The 10,070-nt window shown below is 42.6% G+C and overlaps 1 protein-coding gene across 1 annotated transcript in view; it reads right to left on the minus strand.

Moving 5' to 3' along the window:
* Positions 1–9,619, minus strand: part of LOC138267178 (threonine--tRNA ligase 1, cytoplasmic-like) — a 239,383-nt gene extending 229,764 nt beyond the window's left edge. Inside the window, exons 1-2 of the mRNA XM_069216029.1 lie at positions 9,490–9,619; positions 9,025–9,218 (exon numbers count right to left, since the gene is read on the minus strand). Coding sequence (XP_069072130.1) covers positions 9,025–9,096 — 72 coding nt within the window. The 5' untranslated portion in view covers positions 9,097–9,218; positions 9,490–9,619. The remainder of the gene's footprint in view (positions 1–9,024; positions 9,219–9,489) is intronic.
* Positions 9,620–10,070: the final 451 nt, after the last annotated feature.

The raw sequence follows: 10,070 nt of genomic DNA on the forward strand, positions 1-10,070 counted from the left end.
CTCATAAATATGGCCCACAACACTTTGTACGTTTTCTTTTACATCTTCACCATCAGGTAGCTACATATAAAATAACAGGCAGCTTAAATGAAAAATAAATAAGAGAGTGATTACTCATTGGGAAATGCACTATAGTGCATTATGAAACCTCAATTAGTTAATGCACTGCAGAGGTCTGTGTGTAACCAGAGAATTAAATCTTGGTTGGTGCAGTGGAGAATAGTGACTTGTGTATTTTTAGTGCTGCAAGGTCACAGCCTGTGACAGAAAGCACTGTGAATATGGAAGTCATTATTTTATATTTGCTTTACATGCAGTATAAAATAGGGCACTACAAAATGCGCAAAAATGTTTAAGATAAAATGGTGTTTTCAACATGCAGATTTAAGTAATACCAGACTATAAGTAATACATTTTTTAATTTTACGGCAAGACTGGAGGCTCCTATTATGCTTAGTCTTTTCTTTACTTTTAAACAGCAGCTGCAGTCAATAAAAACTACATAACCCATAAGGCAAACAACAGTAGCCAATGGGAAACAGAGTAGTTCACCAAAAAGCACCAATAACCATCGAGTTGACCCAATAATAACTATCTTGACTGAGAACAGCCCTCTTTTCTTGCTGCTCGCAGTCGAGATGAGTATTATTGATTTCCTTTATTTTATACAAGTTTCAATGTGTATTGCATTACGTACTGTTATTGCTTACATGCGCTTTACGCGTCTTTATTCCCTTAGCCGGCTTGTAGGCGCATTTACCGCCTCCCGCCCTTGCATCACGCGCTCTTTATTTTCAGCACCATTTTCCCCCCTCAAAGAGCGGTGGCCATTTTGACCGGTAGTTACAGCGCCGAGTGTGCTTCTCTCGCCAAGGACTCCTTGGTCTTCCTCTCTAATCCTTTTCACCCCCATGGGTGGGGCCTAGCCTCTCTCCTTCATTGTGGTGAGGAGTTTAACCCTTTCCATCCCTTTTTTTTTCTGCTGTTAACCAGCTATTACTGCAATTTTACTACCATGGACAGCTCCCGTTTCCCAGCTTGTCCAGGAGGAGGAGGAAGTCTTTAAGGATAATTTAAATGATTTTATTCATTTTCAAGTGGAAGAAGCTCTTTCAGCTTATTTGGAGAAATTATCCAGGAATTTAGAGAATTCTGTTATCAAGTTGGTTTCAAAAACCATGCTGGCCTAATCTGCGGGGGATAGAAGAAAGCATCCTGGCCCTTACATTTTTTTTAAAACGATGCTATTGGGATTAGGTTTCCTCACACAGGACAGAGGGCGTGGCTCCTCAAAGGCCTCCTTTAAAGGAGTGGTTACCATTATCCAGACCTTCTAAGAAGTGCATAACTAAATCTAAACATGTTTCTTCTCCAATTATAATTTCAAAATTCTTGACACAGATGTTGAGTTGCATGACCGTCATTCGGATTCAGACAATTCCGACAAGGACAATGGAGATGCTTTCTCCCCTCCTCCTCACAAAAAATCTAAACATAAGAGCCATGAGCTGTCTGGGTTAAGTAAGATAATGAATGCAGAAGGGGTTCCAATGTTCGACCCTAATGATATTCAACACCCCCACTCTACTGAGTGGTTACCCGCTGATCATGTGGCGGAATACGTTACATCCAGGTTGCGTACCCCTTTAGACAAGTGAATACGAGCAAAACTAAAGTCCGAATGTCCCCCCAGCTTTACCCTCCATGATTACCTCTACACCTACTATTGATTCATCCCTAATTACATTCTTTACAAAATTTGGGAAGGACCATCGTAAAGGAGTGGATTAAGCTTGGTCTACCTGCCAAGATAAACTCTTGGACATCGTAGGGCTCTTAACCCGTATTTTTGACATGGCTGAATCAGCCCGTTTGGAACACGCCACAGTGGATCCCATGGAATTATCGCTGTGGGCTCAGCGTGCCTTATGTTTGCTTGGCAATGCCAACTCAGCAATTACTCATGAGCACAGAAAGGCTCTCCTGCTCAAACTGGACCCCAAATTAGTAAATCTCGCAGGTTCAGATCCAGGCATTAAAGTTGAGGGCCTTCTTTTTGGTGACTCTTTCATAAAGTAACTGAGTAAATACTTAGCAACTTTCGCATCCCTGGATAAAACTCAGCAGTCCTTGAAGCAGACGTTTTAAGCTTGGGTTTTCTCCAGGGCCAGCAGAGGCAGGAAACGCTTTGCCGGCCGTGCCTACCCCAACCAAGGTTCCCACGGCTACTACAGCAACAACACTTACCAGGAGTACAGGCCACAATTTTATCCCCAGAGAAACAGTGGTTTCAGGAACAAAGGTAATGGCAGTTCCAGATTCTCATCACAACACGGTAAGTCAATTCCCTTGTCTTCCTGTCGTAGGGGGCCGTATTTCTCGATGTCTTCCAAAATGGCGAGATCTCACAGCAGATCCTTGGGTTTTAAACACCGTTCAAGGTTATCTTCAATCATCGTTCCCTCATCCTCCTCAGTTTTCCGTTCAAATGTCAGATTTGATCTCCTTGGAAATTCCATCTCTTTTACAAAAACAAGCAATTGTCCCTTTTCTCGAGATTCCTTGGGTTTCGTCAGTTCAGTTTTTCTAGTCCAAAAAAAGAACAAAAAGATGCGTCCTGATTTCAACCTAAAACAGTTCAACCAATTTGTCGTATATCGACACTTCAAGATGGAGACTATTCTCCATCTCAGAGATTCCTTGCTCCAAGGCAACTGGATGGTGCATCTCGATCTTCAAGATGCATATCTCACAGTTCCCATGCACCCAGATTCTCGGAAATGTCTTCAATTTCAATGGCACAACCAAACTTTTCACTTCACTTCCTTGCCCTTCAGCCTGTCGTCCGCCCCCTGGTGTTTTACAAAACTAATGAAACCAGTAGTGGCCTTTCTCAGAGGCAGGGGAATCAGATTGATCATCTACTTGGACGATATTCTCATCATGAACCAGAACCGCATGTCTCTCCTATCTCACGTTCATCTCACTTCCACTCTTCTTTCTGATCTCGGTTTCATTATCAATTACGAAAAGTCTTCTCTAGATCCAGCTCAAAAAGTCGAGTTTCTAGGTTTCCTAGTAGATTCCGTGTCTGCCACTCTTCTTCTCCCGTCAGAGAAAATAAAATCCATCAAATCAGAAATCTTTATGATCCTTCGCAGTTCTCTTCTGTCCCTCAGATCTCTGACAAGGATTGTAGGCCTCCTTTCATCATCAATTCAAGCCATCTTTCCGGGTCCATTACACTACCGGGCTCTTCAGAGATTACAAATTCATCATCTCCAAAAAGGTCTAGCCTATTCAGATACCATCGTTTTAGACCAGGACTCTTGTTCAGAACTCCAGTGGTGGATAGACCATTTAGATGCCTGGAACGGCAGGACTATCTTTGCATCAGCCCCAGATCTTGTATTAGAATCAGATGCAAGTCTGCTGGGTTGGGGAGCTCGTTGTAGTCCAATCTCGACTGGAGGCACATTGTCTCTAGAAGAGTTAAGGTTGCACATCAACTGCTTAGAGATGCTTGCCGGCTCCTTTGCAATCAAAAGTCTAGCAAGAGACAGAGTTTGTTGTTCGGTTCTTCTCAGAATGGACAACATTTCGGCAGTTCGCTAAATCAACCATCTGGGAGACACAAAGTCCAAGCCTTTAGCGGAATTGGCGAAAGGGTTTTGGGAATTTTGTCTTCAAAACAAAATCTCAGTGCAAGCAGAATACCTACTGGGCAGTCTCACTTCGGTTGCAGATTGGCATTCTCGCCATTTTCGAGATTCCAGCGACTGGATGCTCCATCCTGAGGTGCTCAAAACTTTACATCACAAATGGGGTCCATTTCACATAGATCTTTTTGCATCTTGTCTCAATGCACAACTCCCTCAATTCTTCAGCTGGTGCCCAGATCCCCTGGCACTAGCATTCAATGCTTTTTCTCATGATTAGTCATCTTCCCTCAATTATGCCTTCCCTCCATTCATTATGATCTCCAGATTGCTGGCTCAAGTCAGACGCCAACAAGCAACATTAGTTCTCATAGCTCCTTTCTGGCATTCCCAGGTATGGTTCCCCACCCTCCTGGAACTTTCAATAGATGGCCCTCTCCTAATTCCCTCCTTCCCAGATCTCTTGACCAAACCCCTCGGCCTCCCCCACAGTCTAATTCTACAGAAGCTCCTCTCCCTTTCGCCTGGAAAATCTCAGGGAATCCTAATCTATCCTACCTATTGTTACAGAAGCTTCAAACTTCCTCGATCTGGCCCGGGCTCCAGGAACAAAAAAGACATGTAGATCAGCTTGGTCACCCTGGAATAGCTGGTGTGTGGGAAAACATGTTGATCCCTTTACAACAGATATAGTTTTGATTGTCAATTTCCTGGTGGCAGAAGCCAGTAAAGGTAAGTCCTTTCGTACTATCAATTTGTTCAGGTCGGCGATTTCAACTTCTCACACTTTCATCAATGGAAAACCGGTTGGAGAACATCCGTTGGTCTGCCGCTTATGAAAGGGAGTAAAAGTTTCTAATCCTTCGAAACCCAAGTACAGTTCTTTGTAGGATGTAAATACTGTATTAAACTTTTTTATTTCATTGCCCGATAATTCCATGCTTTCCTTAAAACAAGTGTCCACTAAACTTACCATGTTATTATGTCTCGTTTTTTTCAATTGTTTGTCCGATGTTAGAGCGCTAGATATTACAGCTCGTCATTTTACCCCAACAGGTGTTCTTTTTAATGTTTATAGACGTACGAAAACAAATCTTTCATCAGAGTTTTATCCCTTTTTCCCCTAATCATCCTAAATTATGCATAGGTCAGTGCTTGAAAGTTTATGAACAACAGACAGCCGATTTGAGGAATTCCACTGCATCCCAACTCCTCATATCCTTTAGAAAACCGTTCAATCCCGTCTCCTCTCTCACTTTGGCCCGCTGGGTCTGTTAGGTTATGTCCCTCGCTGGTATTGATATCTCCTCTTTTGGTGCCCATTCAGCTAGAGGACCTATGGCTTCTAAAGCTTTTTGTGCCGGTTCTCGCCTTGAGGACGTTCTCAGATCGGCTGACTTGTCTAACGATAATGTTTTCAGAATATTTTATAGTAAACCAATTCATCATGCTTCATTAAATGTTGTTGATTCGCTTTAAAACAGCATAATAGGAGCCTCCGGTCTTGCCATAAAATGTAGATTTTCCTAGTAAGTTATGAAGGAAAGTCTTAATTTTATTAAAGAGATGGAGGCGAGTATTATCCAGCCTCTACAAATTCTCACGCTTTTGTTTTATTCCCTCCCTTTCCAGCTTCCTCAACGACTCAACAGACTTCTGTCTAGTGATCGATTCTCCAATCCTCCACCTACAAGAATTTGGTGAACTACTCTATGTTTCCCATTGGCTACTGTTGTTTGCCTTATGGGTTTTGTGATTTTTCTTGACTGCAGCTGCTGTTTAAAAAAAAAAAAAAAAAAAAAAAAGAAAAGACTAAGCATAATATTCGCCTCCGTGTCTTTAATAAAATTAAGACTTTCCTTCATAACTTACTAGGAAAATCTACACTGCTACCCCTTCAACACCTCCTCAGGAGCAGTATGCCCCCATGCTTAATTTGTGCTTGTTGTTTCCAGTGCTGAGAATCTGCAATTATTTTTGAGGGTTGGCGCTTATTCCTCTGCCTCAAGCATTTGCTGCGAGCAAAAGACACATTTGGGAAAGAAGAAGGAAGAGAAAAACGAAAAAGCGTCAAAAGTGGAAAGCAGAAATATGCAGGAGTGAGCTGAAGGGGCAGGGAGTAGCTGTAAATGTATTGAAGAGCCCGAGATTGCTTAAGGATTACGCTGCCTCATTTTTCCGTGCTCGCACATTTCACTGCAGCAGCCACGCGTTTCAGAGGAGAGCTCTGAGCACCGGCACCTTTTTATTTACAAATTAAGCACCAGTAAGCACCTTGTATATACTATTACAATTAAAAGCATACATTTCATAGCCCAGTTGTTAACTCTTTGCACTACCACTCAGGAAGAAAGAACCTTTGTCATCACATAGCTTTGAGTGATTCGATCAATGAAAGCCAGAAAATGCTACCAAGCATCCTTTACATTTGCATATTTTACCCTTTGCATTTGCAGATCAACTTGTAGCTCACATTTGCATTTCTTTCAGGAAGGAAGCACCCTGGCACAAAGCTTCTTTCGTTGTCTGTGCAGCTACGTTTCATAGCACAGGAGACAATCAATTAAATTTCAACACAGGCATTTTAACGATCGGCTAGGGGAATGCGTGACCCCCTTCCCAGGATTCCACGGTCCCCCCTGGGGGTTGCACCCTCAAATTGAAGACGTCTGCTCTAGACATAAGACCATGGCTAGAGATATATTTGGAAATGTCTTCGCAAGGAGGAGGTCGGAAAGCTGTTATTAGATTTTTTTTTTTTAATGCAACTAGCACAGGTTCGTGGTGTGTATCCCGAGCCTGAAGTGATGAAGTGGCCTGGCAGTGCAGAGGGGTTTAGGAGGATGAAGGAAACGCAGAAATACGTATCATAAGTTGAAGTCGCTGACAAATAAATGCGAACAATAATTTTTTCAGGGAAAGTTAAGACAGGAAGCCATATGATTTAAATCACGAAGTCGGTGAACATAAGGCTGTCAGTCAAAGGCATGCAGTTCAAGAAAGGCAGCTACAGTCCCTTATTTCAGCTCGGAGAAAGTGTAAGAGGCAGCAAGGTGACACTAATTTGGTTTTACTGCCATGAGCGTGTAAGAGAAGCCATAAGTAGCGGTGTATTGGAATAAAAGTAGGAACCAATGAAAGGTCCTCAGGGCATGCCCACTGGCAGTGTGTCCTATGAGTGGGTTGAGCTTCAGGTTATTCAAGCAGATACAAGGAACAGTAGCCCATGTGATAGTCAAGTCAGTCATACTTTTCTGGAGCTGTCATGTTAATTGCCCTTCTATATAAGCAGTAAAAGACAGCCGAACTCTACAGCTGATCAGTGTGTGCTACATACTCAGTATGCATGGGATGAAAATTGAGGCACAGGGCATGCACAACGCCGTCTGACTGTAAAGGTCACTGTCCATACAGTGTCACATGCATGGACTAGATTTATTAACGAAATACAGAGATATATCTCCTTGGGTGGACTTCTAAAAACAACACACAAACACCAGCAGCATGACGTCACTCAGTCTCCTGTATATCACTTCATACAACACCTGCCTAAAAGTTTTCACATGTTGGAATACCCTGATAGTAAACACTGCTTCACTTACCATGAAATTAATACCTACAATGCAGGCATGTCATTCATAGTGTCATTCATAGGGCAATCAGGTACCGTACTGCCTCCACAGATCAGTAAAAAGGCAGAATTCAACGAACTACACAGGGAAGTAGATGACTCCATCATGTACCAAAAGACAGTAACTCAGAGCCATATCAAGTACAGTTGCCAGACTGTATACTGAGGCCAGAGTTTACATCAGAAACAATGTGCAATGGCCTGAATAAAAAGTTACTTATCTTCAGTAATAATATTTGAGGTGGATACTCGTTAACAAACCACCCGATTCCTCGCCTTGTGACTATCCCGAAGCGCCATACTGGATTCAACCCAATCAAATAACAGTGCTCATGTGTGTTGGTAGTGTTGCATCAAGCGACCATGGATCAACTCTAGTCTGCTCTGAAAAGTGACACATGGAGCCACACGTAAGCACCACCCGGTACACTGACATCAATTTCTTTTCATAAGCCTGTCTGCAGACACCAAGCCCACCAGTGAACAGAAAGGACCAGTATGCAGGTTCCTAAAGGTGGGGCCTTTTTAAATAGAAATAAACCATTCCATGAATGGGGAGATCGGAGGCTGGTGAGGAATCTGCGATTAGTTAGACTATCCACTAGAAAGAGAGTAATCAAAGATAAGTAACTTGTTCTTCACATGGATATTTGTAACCACACATCCTCATTTTATAAGAATACCAGGGCAATAGCTTCCAAGGTGATGGGTCTGTGGACTGGCTTATATCAAAAGGTCCTGTTGGACAGAACAGGCTAAATGAATGACCCTTTGGGCATTATGGCAGGCTGAAACATCCAACAATTTATTGTAAAGAAACTCATTAAAAAAAAGCGTGGGCAGAACTATCTTATCAGGAAAGGGTAGGGTAACTAGTAAAGAAGTATACCACATAAATGTAGGTGAGGTTTCTATGTGCAAAAACAGCTGTCTGTAACTTATTGTATGTCTACTGCTGCTGAATTTCTTTCTAGAACAGTGAGTCCCAACATTTTGACTTCTGTGGACCCCCACCATATCCTTACTGGAACTGGGGGACCTCCACTGAATCAGTATTGGAATCAGGAGAGCACCCACTGAGTCATTATTTGAAGCCGGGGACCCAGGTCTATACATTGTTGATGATTTAAACCACAAAACAATACACAAAAATATAGAAACAAAATTCCACCAAACATATACACAAATGATAACACATTTTATTTAATTTGCAAACAAATAAAATAAAAATACTCCTTTTAAATTTAATAGGAAGCTAGGAGCTTTTATAAATTCAATTGCAGCCACACATCCTCCATAGTACATTCTGTTTGATGCACCTGCACTGCTCCCAGGAATCAATGAGGATACTAATTTAATGTTTAGTCTATAATTTAAAATACCTTGACATTTACAGAAGGTTTTAAAATTTTCAATTGTAAATTTAGCAACTTTATGTATATACACTTCATTAATGTGCTCATATTAGTTATTTTCTAGGCAGTCGGGGACCCTCTGAGGAGGCTTCGCGGACCACCAGGTGTCCCTGCACCACAGGTTGGGAACAACTGTTCTAGAACACTTCATTAGACAGAAACAGCAATTTAATTTGTTTATGCGACATAACTGCGATGCAACTCACCTAGTGTCATCCCTAAAGCACTTAAATATAAGACAATAAAACACTGCAAAAGTGGAAATATCATACATAGGCAAAGTAAAAGCCAAAAACATAGAAAAATTAAACAGACGCACCCTGTTGCTGATGCACCTACAAAGCGGCTCCTGGACCCAGAGAGCCCTCCGGACCAGGACAGAAAAGTGCATTCTCTGCTGCCTTCAGCTCACTACCTCCCGGGACTCACAGCCATCGAGGAAGGACTATAAAGCTACTGATGACATAGACGAGGGACTGTGAGCAGCAGTGGCCACAGAAGAAGGACCACTCACTGTGTAAAGAAAACAGAGATAGGACAACTTAATTCGACGATTAGAATCATATGAAAACAACGTTGAAAGGACAGTAACTCGCACTGTTGGTACAATGGACAAAACAACCGAAAAAGAAACATCTCCGGCTCTCTGGCCTCCAAGCTATTATGAAAGGTGTCAAGAAACACGGAATCCCCATCTGTAAAAAAATTTAACCAAACGTTGGATGCAGATACTAACGCACGCGCGCTTCATAGAGGGTTATGTGCAAGGCGCGCGCGCACTTACTTCAGGTGCGTTCGTGCCCTTCCACGACACACGGGTAAACAGTAACCCTCTTCCGAAATGGCGGCACGGACGATCGGAACGTCGCACAGGTGGGATATCCCGCCTCCAACCCAATGACTTCAATAGCTCATTAATATCTGTCAGTCATCCCCTGACGTTTGACGCGCGAGGCAGGCTAAAGAAGGAAGCATTGGCATTGCCAATAGTTCTCTCCTTTGGGACGTATAAGCATTTGGCCATGTAGCACATTATCCTGAGTTCGATGATGATATGCCACAGAATTCAAAAGGGCTCACAGGAGAAACAAGCATTTGCAATGCAACGGGTCTCGCGTTTGCTCATGTTAGAGCTGATAGGTGAAAAGTCGAGTTAGGAGTTTACAACGCTATCAGCAAAAGTGCATTTATGTACAACCCGAAAAAGTGCAATTAACTATGTAAAGCGCTCGACTTCTGCCAAGCGAAATCGCGCTAGTAAATTAGAGAAAAAGTTGTACACGAGCCGGACAGAAAACAGCGAGCCTCGCATGTTTTCTGTACTTGGTCGATGCGCTCGAGGAGGGCTAGCCACCGGAAAAGGCA

The sequence above is a fragment of the Pleurodeles waltl genome, chromosome 12 (assembly GCF_031143425.1).
Source record: "Pleurodeles waltl isolate 20211129_DDA chromosome 12, aPleWal1.hap1.20221129, whole genome shotgun sequence".
Taxonomy (NCBI): domain Eukaryota; kingdom Metazoa; phylum Chordata; class Amphibia; order Caudata; family Salamandridae; genus Pleurodeles; species Pleurodeles waltl.